Source organism: Microtus oregoni, unplaced genomic scaffold (genome assembly GCF_018167655.1).
Source record: "Microtus oregoni isolate MIOR12 unplaced genomic scaffold, Mior012 000081F_ref0000091, whole genome shotgun sequence".
NCBI lineage: Eukaryota > Metazoa > Chordata > Mammalia > Rodentia > Cricetidae > Microtus > Microtus oregoni.
Genome location: NW_024544541.1, coordinates 3527027 through 3548215, shown reverse-complemented (window position 1 = coordinate 3548215; position 21189 = coordinate 3527027). Strand labels below are relative to the sequence as shown.

Here is a 21189-nt window from a genome sequence, read left to right as displayed (position 1 = left end):
ACACAAACTAGAGCCATCTGGGAAGAGGGGACCTCAACGGAGGAGCTGCCTCCGTCAGGTCAGCTTGTGGCTGTGTCTATGGGGGCAGTTTTTTTTTTTCCTTTTCTTTTCTCTTTTGATTGACTGATGATCAGTGTGGGCGAGTCCAGCCCACAGTGGATGGTGCCGCCCCTAGACTGGTGGTCCCTGGTGGTGTAGGAAAGTAAGTTAAGCAGTGAAGCCAGTAAGCCTCATTCCTCCACAGCCTCTGCTTCAGCTCCTGCCTCCGGGCTGCTGCGTATTCCTGCTCCGTGTTCCTTCAGTGATGGACTCTAAGCGTAAGATGTAACAAACCCTTTTCCTCCTAAGTTGCTCTTGGTTGTGGTGTTTTCTACAACAACAAAGAACAGCACCCTATTATTTTGAGGTCTCAGAGATAAAGCAATTAATTGTCACCCCAGGAGGCACAAAGCAGTCGGGAGGTGTTAACACCTGTCTGTCCATTCTGGCACCTGGCTGGTACTTGAGTGGCTCTTGGCAACCAAGAGAAGGGGACAGGCTGGTCTTTTACCTATGACCTAGGAGTGCCACCAGATAAACTCCTCCAGGGGAGGAGAGAGCCTCCAGGCTGAAGATGTGGGGCTCCCTGGCAGTTGTCTGGTAAGTGCCCTTACCCAAGTTTCCCAAGAGGGTCTTTGTCTGGTCCTCCTGAGAACTGAGGACTAGGGGAACCCCGAGCTTCTATTATGCCGCTTGGAGCAGAAACCAAATATTTTCTTCCAGAATCCAGAAGCTTCATGTCTTGAGAGAAAGAGGTGGGTGGTCAGCTCTGTAGCTGCCTGAGGACAGAAAGAAGGGAGAAGCCAGTATTCTCAATGAAGGCCTGGCCAGAGCCACTGTCACCGTCACCATCCCTTGTCCCAGGGAGCGCTTGTATAGAGTGTGCAAGCCCAGGGCTTGGTCCCCAGTACCACTGAAGGACAGAACAAACCCACTCAGAATAGGAGCAAGGCCTCCACTGCCAGCTTGAAGGTCAACAGTAGTTGGCACTTGGCCCTGGACTCCTTACTGCAGGGCTTTTGTGTGCTCTGTGATGTTTGTAGATCTGTGGACAAAGAGGGCGATGGACAAGCTGGGTGGGGTCGGCCAGCTGGAGGTCTGGGTCCTGTGCCAGGAACCACCCGCTTCTCATGGCTGTTCAGTGTGGAGCTCAGCTTTGGGATGTGAAGGGAAAGTTCAGGATCCATAAAAGCCACACTGGAATCTCGCTCCTAGTAGGGGCTGGAGGAGGAGATTGCGCAGGTGTAGGCTGAGCTGGCCCTGGCAAGGCGAATGTAATGCCCTTTCCTGTATAACAGCATGGGTGAGGAGAGGATGGCACCACACATCAGCAAAGCAGCTTGTTTCTCCTTTCCCAGGTCTCCCGGCCTCTCAAGCAGATTCACCTGGCCTTGGGGTAATCTTACTTTGGCTACAGGGCAGTAAAAGCCTCTGCTTTGCAAACGAATCAAATGATGATAATGTCGCCTCCTGCTGGGAGCTACGAGGATACTCTAGCAGGGGTAGACGTACGCGGAGCAGGGGTGACGAGGCCACCAGGTTGTCTCTAGAGAGAGGGTCTTTCTCTGGCTTGGTTTTAGTTTGAGATGGGGTCTTGGTGTGTAGCTCAGGCATGGCCTCAAGCTCCAGATGTTCTGGCCTCTGTTTCCAGAGTGCTGGGATTGCAGGGCTGTGCCACCATGCCTGGCTTTACTCTGGGTGGATGAAGAGCAGACAGTTGAATCTGGCAGGCCCAGCTCAGATTACAGGCTAGGGAACCAGGCTAGGCCAGAGGTTTTCAACCTGTGATCCCTTTGGGTCGAATGACCCTTTCACAGGGGTCACCTAAGACCATCAGAAAACACAGATATTTACATTACAATTCATAACAGAAGCAAAATTACAGTTATGAAATAGCACCGAAAATAATGGTATGGTCGGGGTTCATCACAGCATGAGGAACTGTATTAAAGGGTCACAGTGTTAGGAAGGTTGAGAAGCACCAGTTTAGCCCTTCTTTGCTAACCGAGTCTGGAAGACTGAGAGCCTTGGCTCTCAGCTCATTTGATACTGAAGAACTAGAGGAGCCAGCGACAGCAGCCTTTGATGGACACCTACTGTCCTTTCTTATCTGTCTTTTTTTTTTTTTTGTTTAGTTTTGTTTTGTTTTTCGAGACAGGGTTTCTCTGTGGTTTTGGAGCCTGTCCTGGAACTAGCTCTTGTAGACCAGGCTGGTTTCGAACTCACAGAGATCCGCCTGCCTCTGCCTCCCAAGTGCTGGGATCAAAGGCGTGCGCCACCACCGCCAGGCTTTGTTTTTGTTTTTGAGACAGAATTTCTCCATGAATCTGGTCTAAAGCTCAGATTCTTCCTGCTGTAGCCTTTGAAGTGCTGGGATTTAGAGGTGTATGCAGACACACTTGGATCAATTACTTAAAATATAACTTTAAACATTTGTCTCTACACACACATTCACATATATGCCTATATCCACTATATACAAATAGGAACTCACATATATTTTCCACTAGGGATCAAACCCAGGGGTTTGCACATGCCACGCGCTGTACTAACGAGCTACATCTGAAGCCCTCTACTTGAAAAAAAAAATGAAGTCTCTGGCTGGGAACGCAAAGTGGCATTGTGCTGGTTGCGTGTGTGCAAGGTCCTAAGGTCTGTTACCCAGCCCTGAAGAAACCAAATTGAAATAGGAACACATTACAGAGATTTTTATTAAATGTTGCCTTCAGTACAAAAGAGAGGTCCCCAGAGCAGATACATATACAGGCAGTCCAGAATGTTGAAATGAGTTCTCTTAATGGATGCGAAACTAGACCATAGCCACAAATCAGCAACCAACGGCACCTAGACCACAGATATCCACAGATCAGCAACCAGTGACACCTAGACCATAGATAGCCACAGATCAGCAACCAGTGACACCTAGACCACAGCCACAAATCAGCAACCAGTGACACCTAGACCATAGATAGCCACAGATCAGCAACCAGTGGCACCTAGACCATAGATAGCCACAGATCAGCAACCAGTGACACCTAGACCACAGCCACAGATCAGCAACCAGTGACACCTAGACCATAGATATCCACAGATCAGCAACCAGTGACACCTAGACCATAGATAGCCACAGATCAGCAACCAGTGACACCTAGACCATAGATAGCCACAGATCAGCAACCAGTGACACCTAGACCATAGATAGCCACAGATCAGCAACCAGTGACACCTAGACCATAGATATCCACAGATCAGCAACCAGTGACACCTAGACCACAGCCACAGATCAGCAACCAGTGACACCTAGACCATAGATATCCACAGATCAGCAACCAGTGACACCTAGACCATAGATATCCACAGATCAGCAACCAGTGACACCTAGACCACAGCCACAGATCAGCAACCAGTGACACCTAGACCACAGCCACAGATCAGCAACCAGTGACACCTAGACCACAGCCACAGATCAGCAACCAGTGACACCTAGACCATAGATAGCCACAGATCAGCAACCAGTGACACCTAGACCATAGATAGCCACAGATCAGCAACCAGTGACACCTAGACCATAGATAGCCACAGATCAGCAACCAGTGACACCTAGACCATAGATATCCACAGATCAGCAACCAGTGACACCTAGACCACAGCCACAGATCAGCAACCAGTGACACCTAGACCATAGATAGCCACAGATCAGCAACCAGTGACACCTAGACCATAGATAGCCACAGATCAGCAACCAGTGACACCTAGACCATAGATAGCCACAGATCAGCAACCAGTGACACCTAGACCATAGATATCCACAGATCAGCAACCAGTGACACCTAGACCATAGATAGCCACAGATCAGCAACCAGTGACACCTAGACCATAGCCACAGATCAGCAACCAGCGGCACTGCACCTGGATATAATGTACTTTTTTTTTTAAAAGACATTTTTTCATGTAGCCAAGCTAGCCTTAAATGTGTCATGTGGAGGTGGAGGAGAATGATTTTTTTTAAAAAATATTTATTTATTACGTATACAATATTCTGTTTGCGTGTATGTCTCCAGGCCAGAAGAGGGCACCAGACCTCATTACAGATGGTTGTGAGCCATCATGTGGTTGCTGGGAATTGAACTCAGGACCTTTGGAAGAGCAGGCAATGCTCTTAACCACTGAGCCATCTCTCCAGCGGTTCTCAACCTTTTTAATGCTGTGACCCTTTAATACAGTTCCTCACGTTGTGGTGACCCCCCCACCATAAAATTATTATATTTTTTTTACTATTTATTTATTTATTTATTTATTATGTATACAATATTCTGTCTGTGTGTATGTCTGCAGGCCAGAAGAGGGCACCAGACCTCATTCCAGATGGTTGTGAGCCACCATGTGGTTGCTGGGAATTGAACTCAGGACCTTTGGAAGAGCAGGCAATGCTCTTAACCACTGAGCCATCTCTCCAGCCCCGAGGAGAATGATTTTAAACTTCTGATCCTCCTGCTTCCACCTCCCAAGAGCTGGGATTACAGGCGTTCACGTATGGTGTTCTGGAGTGCTGGGGTTCGATTCCAGGGTTCTATGCAAGCCGGATGAAAACGCTACCAAATGGAGCTATAACTCCAAACCCTCTCACATTTTTCTGGGTCAGAACAGTTTTTCCAGTGCTCAGAGATTCCATAGCTCCAGTGATACCTCACAGAAAATGAAAGAGTAACACTCTAGAGAACTCCCAGTTTTTTTGCAGAAGCATAGTGACTTGGAGGGTCCATTCAGGAGCCGTTTTCAATTTTTCCTTTACACTTGCTATTCTAGTACCCATATGACTAGAACCCCCCCCCCCACACACACACACAGTGACTTCCGATTTTCTCCCTAGAGGAGCCACTATCTGCACCACCAAATGCAACATCTAGAACTATTTTTGATCTTTCTATAAATACAGTCACAGAAGAGATAGATGCTCTCTCATGTCTGACGTCTCTCAGTGGAACATGTAGTATGCGAGGCGTATTGCCTTTTCTTGTGCTCTGCTATCTCATAGAGTGAGCAGGTCCCAGTGCACCCATTCCCGTGCTGATAGGCATTTGGGTGGTTTCCAGTCTGAGGAAACAGCCTTGCTCTGTGGACAGCCTCATGCATGCCTTTTTGGGCACCGTGCCCGAGACACTGTTGGAACGAGATTGCTGGTCACAGGCTGCAGTGGGAGCAGCCTCAGATGGTGCTGGCTTCTGAAAGTGGTGGATTGGACCTATCTCCTAGCTTCTGGGAGCTGGAGCTTTCTCGCTGGCCTGGCTTCTGCCAGCTCTTCCGGGTGCTGTCTTTCACCCCAGGGCTATTTCTCAAATGCCACTTAAGGAGGTTGCCTTTCAGGAGTGTTTAGGCTCTTGATGCAGTCCTTCAAAACTGCTCCCCCCTTTTTTAAAAGATTCATTTATTTATGGGGCTGGAGAGATGGACTCAGAGGTTAAGAGCATTGACTGCTCTTCCAAAGGTTTTGAGTTCAATTCCCGGCAACCACATAGTGGCTCACAACCATCTATAATGAGATCTGATGCCCTCTTCTGGTGTTCAGGCAAACATACAGACAGAACACTACATACATAATAAATACATTTTAAAAAGATTTATGTATATTTTTGAGACAGGTCTCACTATGTAGCTGTGGCTGTTCTGAAGCTTGCTCTGGAGACCAGGGCTGTAGCTCTGGTTGGTGCAGTGTTTATCTAGACTGTACAGAGTTCTGAGAGCTATCCCCAACACTGCAGAGCTCACAGAGATCCAGCTGCCTCTGCCTCCCAAATTCTGGGAATAAAGGCAAGCACCACCATGCCCATCTATTTTATCTTTAAAAAGATCCTGCCTATGTGTGTGTGTCTGTGTAGGGATATGTGCAGGTGAATATGAGACCCCATAGAGGCCAAAAGAAGGCCACAGAGTCTCTGGAGCAGATGGTTGTGGAGTACGCAGTGTGGGAGTGTGCCAGGAACTGAAGTCCTCTGCGAGAGTACTACACACTCTTGTTTAGCTGCCTAAAAATCACGTGGAGGTGGTGGCGCACACCTTCGATCCCAGCATGCATGAGACAAGGCAGGAGGGGGATCTCTGTGAGTTCGAGGCCTGCCTGGTCTACAGGGTGAGTTCCAGGACAGCCACGGCTACAGAGAGAAACCCTGAAGTGCATCTCTGCCTTCCCACCTAGGGTCTCCAGAACTTCTGATTTACTCTAAGTTCAAATCTCGGTACTCCTCTAGGGTGTATCTGCCCTCCCCACACACCTGCTGTCTGGCCCTTTGTCAGACTTTTGTACTGACCTTTGTGTTTAGTTCCTTGAAAGCATCAGATCGTTCCCCCATGCTTGTGGGTTCGTACCTCCTGCTCTCTCTGGCTGGAATATACCTCTCTGGATGAAAACCTGGAATTCTTTGCTGCCCGTCGTAGTTCAAATGCCACAGCTTACTGATGGTATTTTTCTTGAAGGTTTATCTTGAGTATGAGCATATGTGGCTCTGTGCCAGAAGAGGGCGCCAGATCTCATTATAGACTGTTACGAGCCACCCTGTGGTTGCTGGGAATTGAACTCAGGACCTCTGGAAGAGCAGCTGGTGCTCTTAACTGTTGAGCCATTCATTTCTCCAGCCCCGATTAGTGATGTTTTATCTGATGTAAAAACTTTGAAATAAGCAGAAAGAGTTATTTTTTTTTTGTTTTTAAAAAATATTTATTTATTATGTATACAATATTCTGTCTGTGTGTATGTCTGCAGGCCAGAAGAGGGCACCAGACCTCATTCCAGATGGTTGTGAGCCACCATGTGGTTGCCGGGAATTGAACTCAGGACCTTTGGAAGAACAGGCAATGCTCTTAACCACTGAGCCGTCTCTTCAGGCCTTATTTATTTGTTTTTAACATTGATTTATGTCACTGATCAGTTATTGATATTTTAACATATACCCGTGTGCTACTGCACACATGGGGGGGGGGCAGAGACAATTTTGTGGAGTTGGTTCTCTCCTCCTCCATGTGGGTTCCAGGGATCCCACTCTGTTTATCAGGCTTGGTGGCGAGCACTTTCCCCCATGAGCCAGCTCACAGACCTGAGACTTTTAACAATTGCAGGCTCTGTCTGTTGGAAGTGGCTTGCTTAGTGCTGACATTTGCTCTCTCTGACTCCAGCATTCCTTAGTTTGTGATGCTTTGTTATTATTTTATTATTTATTACTTATGTGTTACATATGCATATACATGTGTGAATATACCTTGTCAAGGGAGGCATGCACGTACAAGAGTGTGTATGGAGGTGCATGTGTGCACTTGTATGTGTGTGGGGGGCCAGAGGTAGACACTGAGATCCTCCTTTATTGTCCTTATTATTCTCCACATTATTTTATTTATTTGTATTTTTTTGTTTTGTTTTTTTTTGATTTTTTCTTTGAGACAAGGTCTCTCTACGTAGTAGCCCTGGCTGTCCTGGAACTCGCTCTGTAGACCAGGCTTACCTTGAACTCACAGAGATCCCCCTGCCCGTGCCTCTGAGTGCTGGGATAAAAAGTGCGCATCATAACTACTGGCTTATTTATTTATTTATTTATTTATTTATCTATTTATTATTCTCAATCTCCTCATTGCTTCATTATTGCTATTATTATTATAATTATTTTATGAGTGTTTTGAGACAGGGTCTCACTATGTAGCTCTGGCTGGACTGGAACTCACTACATATACCAGGCTGACCCTGAACCCACAGAGCTCCACCTGCTTCTGATTCCCAGTTCTGGGATTAAAGATGTGACCACCATGCTCGCTTCACTTTTTTTTTTTCTGACTCTGATTTATTTGATCTATCCAGTCTGCAAATGACACAATCTTCCAGTCTTCCAATCTTATTTGTCAGGTTGAGAAACAATGAAAAATCCTATTATTTGCAAATACAACATTTTCTTTATCCATTCTTCGGTTGAGGCTATCCATAACTTGCAAACTGTGAATATAGGCATTTAGGGATTTCTATTATACTCCCCCCCCCTTTTTTTTTTTGTTTCTGAGACAGGGTTTTGTAGTGTAGCTTTGGAGCCTGTCCTAGAACTTGCTCTGTATACCAGGCTGGGCTCGAACTCAGAGATTCATCTACCTCTCCCAAGTGCTGGGATTTAAGGCATGCAGGGTGGTGACCTGGCCCCTTCTCTCACTGAACCTGGGACTCACCAATCCAGACAGACTAGCTGGCCAGGGAGCTGATAGGGAGCGCATGACTCAGCCCCGCCCCCTCCTCCCAGTGCTAGGATCCCAGGCATGTATCACCCTGGTTGGCTTCTAACATGGACACTAGGAATCCAAACTCAAGTCTTCATGCTTGCCTGGCTGGTACTTAGCCAATGGAGCCGACTGTCCAACCCCTTGTGGAGCCTTAAGCTGCGGACAGCCCTGGGGCCTGCAAAGGATTCTTGTCAGGGACTGGTGCGTGTGACCAGGGCTCTTTTCATTCAGAAATTCTGCCTCCCATGGACTGAGCTGGTTTCCAGTCTGTTTGCAAATTCCTTCCGACATCCTGGATCTAGAAAATATATCTGTTCTTTTTTCTCTCTCTCTCCTTTGAACTGGCTGTAAATCTGCAGGGTTTCTTCATTAATAATTATTTAATAAAAATTTTCAGACAGATTTATTTTAAGAATTCTGTATGAGCCGGGTGGTGGTGGCACACTCCTTTTAATCCCAGCACTCGGGAGGCAGAAGCAGGTGGATCTCTGTGAATTCGAGGCCAGCCTGGTCTACAGAGTGAGTTCCAGGACAGCCAGGGCTACACAGAGAAACCCTATCTCGAAAAAAAAAAAAAAAAAAAAAAACAGAAAATCAAAACAAAATTTGTATGAGAACCACAATGTTGTCTTTTTGGAAATTATCTTTTTACATTGATTTTCCAGGAAACTCTCTCCCCCAACCCCCCACCTCCGGCTTTCTGAATCTTATCCCTGTTTCTGCTTCAGTGCTTGCTGTGGGAGATCCCTCTATTCATTTTTTCCTTGACATTGCTGCTTGGTCTCTGTCCTGGCTGCTGCCCACGGTAGGCACCATGCAAACGATATATCTCTAGGGCGAGGGTGTAACTCAGTGGTAAAGCGCTTGCTTAGCATTCTAATGGCCCGGATTTGACCCCTAGCAGAGCAAAAATAAAAAATAATAAAATCCATAGATGCATAAATATAATTGACTGAATGAAGTGTAGCGGAGATATTGTGCACCTGTGATCTGGGCGTATGGTAGGCAAAGACGGGAGGGTTACAAGTTAGAGGCCAGTCTGGGCTAGATGGTGAGGTTAAGGTAGCCTAGGCTACATGGTGGAAACATGTCCTAAAACACAACATGACAAAACAGCAATAAAAAGTAAAAGAAAACAAAACCAGAGATGAGGTATAATTGCCTGAGTGAATAAAGTCAGGCTAGGCAGCCCTGCTGGGCTGGGCACCCGCTCCACACCCTTCTCCCTTCCTCACAGGGCCATCTGTCTGGCTTGTATTCAGCCTGCTGTGTTCCCGTGGGTCCTCCCCTTCGGGTCAAACAAGGACAGGCCTCGCCCGGCACATGGAGCTCTGACAGGTAAATCAATCACGCTTTTCTGGTTCACACCAGGCTTCAGGCGGTTCCCCTCTTCTCAGACTGATAACCTGCCTGCCTGCTGTGGTTACGTGGAAGTCAGAAGCATTCATAGCCAGTGCTTAGCCCGGACGGACGGCAGACCCCTCTGCCACCTAGCACTCGCCGAGTGCTTGAGTTCCCAGGGATGGCTTCAGTTAGAGCCCGGGCTCCCTCTCACTGAGGAAGCCCTTGTTTTGAAATAGCCGGCACGGGCTCACGGGCTCACGTACCAGGCTTCGCATGCAGTCTTGGGGTCCACTGATTTGTTTTGCTCTTTTGACCTTTGTTGTTTGTTTTGATATAGGGTCTCAATATATAGCCTTGGTTGGCCTGGAACTCATTATACAGACCTGGCTGGCTTTGAATGCATAGAGATTTGCCTCTCAAGTGCTGGGATTAAAGACGTGTACCACCACACAGGGAAATCTAACTCATTTTTTTAAAAAATATTTATTTATTATGTATAATTTATTTATTTATTATGTATACAATATTCTGTCTGTATGCCTGAAGGCCAGAAGAGGGCACCAGATATCTTTACAGATGGTTGTGAGCCACCATGTGGTTGCTGGGAATTGAACTCAGGACCTTTGGAAGAGCAGGCAATGCTCTTAACCACTGAGCCATCTCTCCAGCCCCCAATCTAACTCATTTTTACATCAGAGTCTGGAAGGGTGAGGGACTTGTCTTCTCCCCAGCGATGAGTAGGAGAGCCCTGACTTCAGCCAGGCAGCAGAACCCTGGGCCCCCACCGTCAGCCCCTCACCACACAGAAGACATTACAAGGGGAACAGATAGATATTTGTTGAGTATTCATCCTGGGCCAAGCCCTATGTTGTGGCCCTCTCCCACACTCCCTGCTGATTTTTTTTTTAAAGAAATAACTTCTAATTTTATTCATTATTGTTAGTGTACATGTGTGTGTATATGTGTATGCAGTGGGGGGGCACACGTGCCATGGCATATTTAGAGGAAAGTTTTTTTCTTTTTGGTTTTTCGAGACAGGGTTTCTCTGTGGTTTTGGAGCCTGTCCTGGAACTAGCTCTTGTAGACCAGGCTGGTCTCGAACTCACAGAGACCCGCCTGCCTCTGCCTCCCGAGTGCTGGGATTAAAGGCGTGCGCCACCATCGCCCTGCTAGAAGACAGTTTTGTGGAGCTGGTTCTCTCCTTCCCTCTTTATATGGTATCCTGGTGTGTGTGTGTGTGTGTGTGTGTGTGTGTGTGTGTATACATATATGTGAACCTGACACAAACGAAAGTTATCTGAGAAGACGAACCTCAATTGAGAAAATGCCTCCATCAGAATGCCCACAGACAAGACTGTGAGGCATTTTCTCTCCCTCCCTCCTCCCTACCTCTCTTCCCCCCTCCTTTCCTTCCCTTTCTCCCTCCCTTCCTTTTAGATTTATTTTATTTATCATGTACTTTATGGATATGAGTGTTTTGTCCGCATGTTTTATCTGCACACCAGTAGAGAGCATCGTATCCTATGGGACTACAGTGTTAAGATGGTCGTGAGCCACCACGCGGATGCTGGAAATTGAACTCAGGGCCTCTGAAGAAAGGCCAGTGCTCTTCCACTGAGCTAATTCTCCAGCCACAAAGTGGAGGAGGCTTTTCGGTTTTTATTTTATTTTGTTTTCTGTTTGTTTGCTTGTTTGTTTTTGAGACAGGGTCTCATTATTATCTGGCCTGGAGCTCACAGAGATCCACTTGCCTGAGGATCTGGCAGGCAATCCTCCTGAGGCCTGGGATTAAAGGCGCATGCATACCTGGCCCTGCATTTTCTTGATTGATTGACTGAGGAAGGAGGAGCAGTTACTGTGGGCAATGCTGCCTGTGAGCAGGTGGTCCTGAGTTGTATAAGAAAGCAGACTGAGCAAGCGGGTGTGTGTGTGTGTATGTGTGTGTGTGTACAACAAGCCAGTAAGCAGCACCCCTCCCTCCATGGCCTGCTTTTGGTTCCTGCCTCTAGACTCCTGCCCTATATTTAATAAACCCTTTCCTTCCCAAGTCTCCTTTAACCAAGTCTTTTATCACAGCGACAGGAACCTAAGGCACACAGGTTCTGAGGATCTAAATGAGGTTGGCAGACCAACATGTTTGGGTGGTAAGCACTAGGTACTTGCTGAGCCATCTCACCGCCCCCCCGCCTTTACAAAGTAGTTTATTTTGTGTGTATGTGTATGATAGATGCATGTGTCTGGGTGTGTGCGCCCCTTCACACACGGAGGCCAGAGGAGGGTGTTAGTTATCCGGCTCTTTCACTGAACCTGGAGTTAAGCTGGTGGTCAGCCAACCTTGGTCTCTATATCCACCAGCACTCAGTGGGAGGTGCGCGTATGGCCACGCGTGGCTGTTTACATGGGTACTGGGGACTTGAACTCAGATCCTCATGCTTGCTCAGCAGGACTCTTGTCCCCTAAGCCACATTCTCAGCCAGGTTTTCCATTGTTGAGCTTATCCGTGAGAGAGGGGATGTATAAGAACAGGGTGGGACCCTCAGGTTTGTTTGTCCCCTAGAGGGACTCTCAGCCCTCAGGAAAGGTTTTGCTGGCGGTTACCGTTCATCCCGGAGAAAAGATGAAGACTAAATTCAGGCTTTGGGAGAGAACACAGGCCAGAGTCCCCATCATGTCCCCATCACTACCGTCCCTGTCACCTTCCGTCGTCATTGTCTATATCCCTATCATCACTATTATACAATCAATTCCAGGAAGAAACTGACTAAGCAACAGGCACATGGACAGACAGACAGACAGACAGACAGACACACACACACGCACGCACGCACATACGGTAGGGCTTTAGACCCAGATGTTCTGACTCTGGTGCCTGTGCTCACCAGGAAATCACAGTGCTTCTTGTCTCCCCATAAAACACTGGCTAAGCCGGGCGGTGGTGGCACACGCCTTTAATCCCAGCACTCGAGAGGCAGAGGCAGGCGGATCTCTGTGAGTTTGAGGTCAGCCTGGGCTACAAGAGCTAGTTCCAGGACAGGCTCCAAAGCTTCAGAGAAACCCTGTCTTGAAAAAACAAAAACAAAACAAAACAAAAAACAAAACACTGATGCTAGATGCAGGGGTGAGCCCCCTCCTGGCTGATCACTGTGGCTAGATGCAGGGGTGAGCCCCTCCTGGCTGCTCACTGTGGCTAGATGCAGGGGGTGAGCCCCTCCTGGCTGCTCACTGAAGCAGGCTTGGAAGGAAGCCCGTCCACTCTTCCTCCTTTCCTTCCGCTCTCCCTTTTGTCTTCTCCTCCTCCTCAGCAGTAACTTCTTTACCCCACAGGGAAGGTCGAATGCTTCTCAGACTACATGACCCTGCAGGTTCCAAGGAGCCACGTGCAGGGTTTGAGGCAGTGGCTGGCATGGGTCCTGCACCCGCCGGGTAAGCTATCTTCTCAACCTCCCCCCCCCCCCCCCACGTTCTCCAATGCGTTTCTCACACCAGGGCGCGGGCACTGCAGTTCCTGAAAGGCATCGTTGGGCTACAAGCTTGCTCCTTCCCAGGCCTGCCCTGACCTTCTCCAAGGTCACAACTCTTCCCCGTTCCTACTCTTGTGTTCACGTGCTTGTCATCAGCGCCACCAGCAGGTCGCAGGGAGCAGGCACAGCCCATGTGCTCCGTGTTGATAGCTACGGTTCCTCCAGGGTTGACTCTGTCTCATGCTTAGGAGACTCCTAATAGACATTTGCTCAGTGGACAAATGGCCCCAAGCTTGGATTGAAGTGCCCATCAGGTGCTAGTATGTCCCTAAACTTAAATCACACTGTGAAGTTAATGGGACAATTTAAAAAAATGTATTTTTAAAAATTTCTGTTTATTTCATTAGTTGTGTGTGTGTGTGTGCGTGTGCTTGCATGCACACTAAAATGCAGTGTTTACAAAAATGTGCCACAGTGAGCATGTGGAGGTCAGTGGATGACTTGCAGGATTTGGTTCTCTCCTTCAACCACGAGGATCCCAGATATTGAACTCAGGTCATCAGGCTTGGTGACAAGTGCCTTTACCCACCGAGCCTTCTTGCTGGCCTGCATTCTTTTCTTTTTTCTCTTTAAACTTCTATTGCACATGTACGGGCATTTTACTGCATGTGGGTTCCTGTACCATATACCTGCACGGCTAGTGGGATCCAGAAGAGGGCGTCGGCCTCCTGGAACTGGGGTGGCAAATGGTTGTGGGTTACCCTGTGAATATTGGGAGCTAAGCCAGGTCCTCTGAAGAGCAGCAGCTGGGGCTCTTAGACACGGAGTACACTCTCCAGTCCCTGGTCCACGGTCTTACCCACTGGAACCACTAACTCATGCTTGGTGGGGACTTTCACCTAAAGTCCTAAAACAGCCAAATGGACGGCAAATTATGGCTTTCAGAAAACTTTGAGCCATGAGCTTACCCGTTTTCCAGGAGGAAGACCTTCTGGAAACGTCTGGAAGGATCCAGAATAGAGAAAACATGCCTGAAGCGCACTGCCTGTGGTGCCTTTGGTCACAGAAGCTGCAAGGAAGACACCAGAATGTTTCCTCTCCTTTGTACAAAAAAACAAAGAAATCAAGGAGGGAAGCCTTCCCATCTCAGAATGCCTTTTCCTTGTTTCCTTTCTTCCTTCCTTTCTCCTTCCCTCCCTTCCTTTCTTTCGTTTCTCCCTCCCCTTCCTTCCTTCCTTCCTTCCTTCCTTCCTTCCTTCCTTCCTTCCTTATTTATTTTTGGTTTTTCGAGACAGGGTTTCTCTGTAGCTTTTGGTGCCTGTCCTGGAACTAGCTCTTGTAGACCAGGCAGGCCTCGAACTCTCAGAGATCCGCCTGCCTCTGCCTCCCGAGTGCTGGGATTAAAGGCGTGTGCCACCACCACCCGGCGCCCTTCCTTATTTTTAATTTTTTGACCTTGCTTTATTTTTTTAAGGCAGGATCATATGGTGTAGCCCAGGCTGCCCTATGTGGTCCAGGCTGGCCCCAGACTCACAGCAGTCCTGTCTCAGTCTTCCCAGCATTGGAATTAGAGTTGTGAGCCACCAGGCCTGGCTTAGTCTGGGATTCTACAGTGTTGTCTGGGACTGCTGTGTCCTGAATCCTGGACTGGCCCTGGGATGGTCAGTCAGCCGGCGACGCCTCTGGAACCGGAGTGGCTTTGTGTATTAAAAGGCCACTTTTCCAGGAGAAAACGCGGAGGATACATTAAGCTGTCGCCTGTTCTTTGGAAAGCCATTATTAATGGAAAACAATAGATTAATAGTTTTAAAACGCTTGTTCAATAAGTAATTTTTATGGCTCTGGATAGAGCCCATTAAACACTTCTGTGTGTTATTATAAAGAAGTTTTAAGTGTAAAATCATAAAGTCAATAATCAGGGAATTAGTCACAGCAGCCAGCCACAGGCCATTAGTTTTAGACGCTGTCAGAGACACCTGTGGCTTCGGAGGAAGCGCTTTTCTTCCAGTCGGCAGTACCAGGTGGGGATGCAGAAACGACGCTGCCTGCTGCCTTCCATAAAGTTGAAGGGACAGCAAGCAGGTGCGAGCAGCGGGATGCGGGCAAATATTTACAAAGTGCAGACGTGAATGGGGAACTAAAGGGACCCGGGTCAATTTGCACATCCAGGCTGAGACACTTTATTTCCCCAGTGATGTGCCTTTCAGAGCCACAGGCTCGGCCTTGATCTGCTAAAGATAGCTGTGAAGGCTGCACGCCCTTAGAAGGGAGGCATGTCACCCGAGAGTCCCCCCCCCCCCCCCCCCCCCCGCACCCAGGCTGCCGGAGCTGTCTCCTGCAAGGGCGTATTCCTCCTCTGTCAACTATCTGGGAATGAAAAGTGTGGGCTTTGGGGCGGGAGGGTGGGGGACTTGATAAAAAAAAAATCACCTCAAAAGCAACACAAGATAATTATGGAAACAGAAGAAATCTAAAGACGATAATGAAAACTGCCTGTAATCCCTCTGCTCAGTGATATTCCTCTTTGTGTTTTCCTCATCCAATAAATGTTTACTGAGAACCCTCTACGCGCCAGATGCAGCTTAAGGCGCTAGGGATACGGCGAAGAACAAAACAGATAAATACTCTTGGCGCCATGGGGCTGGCATTTGGGTGGAGGGCAACAAGACCACTGCTGTAGTCGTAGACGTTTTTCAGCAGGCGAGGTGGTAATTGTGATGCAGAAAGGGGGCCTGAGAGCAGGGCGAGGTTAAGAGGGGGTGATGGAGCCTCGGCTGGCAGAGGCCTCGTCGACAAGGGGGATTGACTTAAAGACTTGAGAGTGGTGGACTGAGCCACACAGGTATCTAGAAGAGCGGTCCAGGCGGAAGATATTGCCAGTGAAAAGATCCCGGGTCTATCCAGGATGCATTAGAAGTAACAGGGAGGCCAGTATGGCTAAGGCAGAGGAAGGGCAGTGAGAGACTAGGTGTGTCTCACATGGGTCTCTGAATGGAGAGCACAGCCATCTGTGGCAGGCTTGAATGGGACTCTGTGGGTTGCTGTGGAGGGAAGGAGTGGGAGAGGAATGAGAAGGCAGCTTCTACAGACCAGGCTGGGCCCAGAGCTGGGAGGTGGGTGGGATGGGAGAGTCTGCATGGGTATCTGGCAGAACCAACAGACTTCCTATCTTTGCTGTTCTCCCACGCTCCAGAACAGAGCAGCTATGGGCTTATGTCTGGGTGTTGGACGCTCCTGACCTGGCCTCCGCTGTTCTCCCATGGTCCTGTCTGTTTCTGTCACAGGCGCCATGAGGGCCCCCAACCACCTGGATTCTCTTCTTACCAAATGTGGTTTCCTCTTGCGTCCTGCTCAGGAGGGCGGCTTCATCTTCAGAGCTTTGTACTCGGGCTGCTTTGTGCAGAAAGAGGTGGGTTTGGGAAACTATTGCTTTGCCGTGCTGGGGTCAGAGCTCAGGGGTCAGAACTCATGTATGCTAGGATGACAGGCAAGTGCACAGCCATTGAGTTACACATCCAGCTTCTTTTGTTGTTGCTTTGAGACAGTGTCTCCCTATGAACCCTAGCCTGGAACATACCACCTATGTAGACCAGGCTGGCCTCGAACTCACAGAGAGCTGTCTGCCTCTGCCTCCCAAATGCTGGAACTAAAGGTGTGCACCACCAACTCCACACACACACACACACACACACACACACACACACACACACCCTTTAAAAAAAGCAATCTTATTTTGAGGCAGGCTCTCTCTGCACACGCTGGCGTCGAACTCACTCTGTAGCCCAAGCAGCCCTTGGCTCCTCCTACCTCAGCCCCCTGAGTGCTGGGTTCTAGGTGTGTATCCCCACGCCTGGCTTATCATCTTCTCTCCAGCAGCCCCCCTGCTCCTCTCCTGTCAGCACTGCCCTCCTTGACAGTCCCTCACCCCCACCCCCATGTACCTCACTTCACCCCCCACTCCAGGGCTCACACTCGGGCTTCTTGCAGGGTTCCCTTGGCCTGGCATGTTGCAGCTCTGTTGCAGAAACAGCCATGTGCTGTTTGCTTAGTTGCTCACATGTGCGGAGCCTCAACTGCCTCAGCTGTAGAATGGGACCAAGGGATTTCTTACTGGGGTTGAAAGAAACAATTTGTTGTCAGGAATGAGCAGATAAAAACCCATGCTGTCTCTTTAAGGGTGACCTTCTGAAAGACAGAGCAATCCCCTGGTCCAGGGTCATCCCCAGGGACTTCCCCTGTCAGGGCTGAACTGTCACAGGCCAGAATCTGCCACGGTCCCCTGTGCCAGAGACCCTTCTGCTTGCTTCTTAGCTCTTTCATGAGACAGGCTTCTGGGAGGCCCGCGTTCATGGTGCCCGCCATGAGCAGAGGCTGACCTATAATCGTGGCCTATTAACTGCTTGTTCTTCTTTCGTTTGAACGTGTGAATTTTGCCCGACATCCAGAAAGCAAATTACAGGTTGGAAATCAGAATGTTTCAAAAAGGGACAAAAAGGTCGAAGCAGAGTGATCTCTGCATAATGAAGTGTCCCGTGATCACGTCGAGGCTGGGTGAACAGAGGGTCCGCTGCCACCCCTCATTCATTCAGGTAACAGCTTGGAAAGCCCTGGGAGGGTCAGGGAGGGCTGGGGAGGACCGGAAGGATTAAGGAGAACTGGGGAGGATGGAGAAGGGTGGGGAGGGCCAGGAAGGGTCCGGGAGGGTTCCGACAGTGGTGATGGTCATCGGGGGCTGGCTTCTCTTCAAAGGCCCAGGGAGATGACTGTGGTTCCTGAGCTTTGGGTGTAGTCCAGCAGAGCTGACAGCTAGAGACACAGGGTAGGCCCATTCTTTGTGGACATTTAATGTTGACTGGATATCACCTCCCTCTGGGCTTTTGGGCATTGAGTCATGTGTTGGGACAAGGGGTGGTGACAACTAAAGTCTCTGCCGTTGTGTTCTTTAAGTCATCCGGTGAACGTCAGAACAGCAGGAGTGTGTAGTGTGTTCTCTGTGTTTTTCTCTCTGGATTAAGGAAAATTGCTGGCTAAAAGAAAAAGTAAAAAGGCTGGACAGTGGTGGCGCACGCCTTTAATCCCAGCACTTGGGAGGCAGAGGCAGGGGGATCTCTGTGAGTTTGAGGCCAGCCTGGTCTACAAGAACTAGTTCCAGGACAGGCACCAAAGCTACAGAGAAACCCTGTCTCGAAGAACCACTAAAAAAAAAAAAAAAGAAGGAAAGTTGCTGACTTGACATCAGAGTCTAGTCTCTCCTAGTCTTCTCCCCATCCCTGTCTTCTCTCTCTCTCTCTCTCTCTCTCTCTCTCTCTCTCTCTCTCTTTCTCTCATGTATGCGATGAGTTCCTTGTGTGTCAGGCTTGGAGGATAGCCTCAGCAGTCAGTTCTCAACTCTCTTTCTTTGAGACAGGACCTCTCACTTGCACCTCTGTGGAGCCTCTGGGCGCTGCCTCCTGTCTTGCTATAGGCACGCTGAGATGACAGTCTCCAGCTACTGCATCTGGTTTTGTGGGGGTTCTGAGGATCCAAATTCAGGTCCCTACCCTTTTGAGGCAAACGTTTTATCCACGGAGCAATTTCAGCAGCATTGGATCCTGATTTAACCCAGATCATGTCAAAGAATTACAGCCTTCAGGTTTGGGGTGAGCAAGGCCCCAGGTTCCATCCCCGGCACCGAGGAGCGATGCACCATCCTCACTGGAAAGAACACAGGCCTATGGTGTCCTCCAGTGTGTCATTGCTTGGTGGCATCCTTAAACTCAAGTTCCTCTGTAGCCCTGGACTAGAGAGAGGCTTGACCGGGAACAGGGGAGGGTTGCAAACTCACAGCAGACATGAATGTGTCAGACGGAGAAAGGAGTAAGGAACTGAACTCAAGCCTCCATTTCCTCAGCAAAGCTTCTCTTCCACTCACCCTGCTGCACCGGGCATGGCTATGGCTGCTGCTTTGTAAATTATTTACTTTGGTGCTAAGGATGGAACTCAGGACTTTACATCTATTAGGCAAGCGTTCTGTCCGTGAGCCACACCCCTGGCCCCTCACTGATAGATTCCAGGCCAGTTCTCCGCCACTGAGCCAAGTCCCTGCCCCTGCTCTGCGGATGTCGACTGTCTCACCTTTACAGCAGCGTTGGTAGGAAGTGCTGCTTATGACCCCATGCTACAGAGTGGACAAGTGGGCAAAACGTGAGTTGCTAGGGTTCCGTGGCTGGTAGTGGCAGAATACAGCTAGGAGCCGGAAGTGTAACAGGCCCTGGCCAACCTAGAACAGGCCCCTTCGGTGAGCAGAGACTCAACCTCTGCCTCATCTTGCTAGAAATTTCAGCTTTTAAAGGAGAAACAGGAAATCTGTAGTTGCATGTGAAATTACACTTTAGAGAGTTGACTTCAGCTGGGAAAGTAGTCCAGTGGTAGAGCACTAGTTTAGCCTGCCTCTGCCTCCCGAGGGAAAGTAGTCCGGTGGCAGAGCACTAGTTTAGCCTGCCTCTGCCTCCCGAGTGCTGGGATTACAGGCGTGCTCCACCATGGCCTGGCTGAACTTCTGATTGTCTTGCCTCCATCTCCCAAGTGCTAGGGTTACAAGTGCGATGCCCTTTAACTTTGAAAGGACCATGCCACCAAACAGGATGTTGAAGTTAGAGCTGGGTTTGATGGCTCACACTTGGAATCCAGAACACAGGCAGTTAAGGCAAGGGGACCGTAAGTTTGAAGTCAGCCCTGGCCAGCAAATGGGTAAAGGTGCTTGCTGCTAAACCTGAGCTTGTTTCCTGGGACCCACGTAGTGGAAGGAGAGAACTGACTCCCCCGAGTTGCCCTCTGACCGGCACACATGAACCATGATCCTTGCACATGCACACATCCACACAATAAATAAATAAATAAATAAATAAATAAATAAATAAATAAAAACCCAAACAGCTAAAAACCCAAGTGCTCAATGTTGCCTGATGCCACAAGGAAGGAGGAAAGGAGAGGAGAGGAGATGCTTGAAGGGAGGATGGAGAGAAAGACCTACAGATGACAGTAACCATCCATTTGAGAAGCATCCGTGAGAAGCACATGCTGGATGCCAAGCTCTGTGCTGGTGCCGATGATCAGATCTGCACGGACACCAGTCTGCCTCGGGAGGGGCGTTCAGCTCCATTCTCATCTGTCCCGGCCTTTGAAGCAAATGTGCTGAGACAGGGATTGCTGAGCAGAGGCTGGGACCCCAACTCTGTGCCTGCCCCCTGTGATCTTGCCTCTGGAGTTCTCTGCTACCCAACTTTAAGGGGCAGCGCCTGAGGCCAAGGGATGTTTAGGGCCCCTCGTGCTCATGTCAGGCAAGGTGCTACTGTTCCTGAGAGTCACAGGCCTCTTCCTGAAGATCCCCAAACATGGTCATAGTGGGGTGTGGGTTTGACAGTCTGCGGGTGGTCACGTCTCTTTACACTGGCCTGTAATTTTGGGAGCGGCCACCAGGGGACAAGGTTGCCCCTGTCATACAGCATTGGATAGAAACCGGAGCGGAGCAGAGCTAGTGGCCAGTCAAGCGCCAACTTTGTCCTTTTTGACCTGCTCAGGTCCCCAGCATCCTTCCCCAGCATAGGTGTTGGGGCCTGCAGAACAACAGGACCCCCATTTCCCTGGGCAGAGTCGCAGAAAATTGGGTTGTATGGGAGCAAAAGTCTCAGCTGCCACCCTTCTTACCCGCCTCCCGCCCCATCTCCTCTGTTTCTCTCTCACCCATCATAGAACCTCATCACCTCATCGAACTGACTGATTCATTCCTGGTGACTTCTGCAGCCGCTTCCATGGCTGCACCTTGAACTTGCATTAAGTTTTAATTAAAGCCGTTACACCAGCCTTGCCCCTGGCTAAATGCAGCCGCGGGCACAGGGCACATAGATATTTAATACTCTGCCTCTCCCTGCTGATGGCACAGGGTGCCCAAGGGTGTACCCGAGCCATGCCCTGCTTGCAGCGATCTGCGAGCTTGCTTAAGTGTGCCCACAAGCCCTGAGCGGGGAGGCTGCGCAATAACTATTCATTGCCCTGGGTTAAGTGTGCCCAGGGGCACCGGTAAACTCAATGCAGTGATTAGCGATTGCTCCCAGGGAAG

General features: G+C 49.2%; 1 protein-coding gene across 1 annotated transcript in view; it reads left to right on the top strand.

Annotated features, from left to right (window-relative positions):
* Positions 1 to 613: 613 nt before the first annotated feature.
* The window catches only part of LOC121441753 (uncharacterized protein C1orf127-like), a 32148-nt gene continuing 11572 nt past the window's right edge, over positions 614 to 21189 (top strand). The window contains exons 1-5 of the mRNA XM_041643035.1: positions 614 to 639; positions 9524 to 9624; positions 12955 to 13053; positions 16376 to 16500; positions 17537 to 17680. Of these exons, the coding sequence (XP_041498969.1) occupies positions 614 to 639; positions 9524 to 9624; positions 12955 to 13053; positions 16376 to 16500; positions 17537 to 17680 (495 nt within the window). The remainder of the gene's footprint in view (positions 640 to 9523; positions 9625 to 12954; positions 13054 to 16375; positions 16501 to 17536; positions 17681 to 21189) is intronic.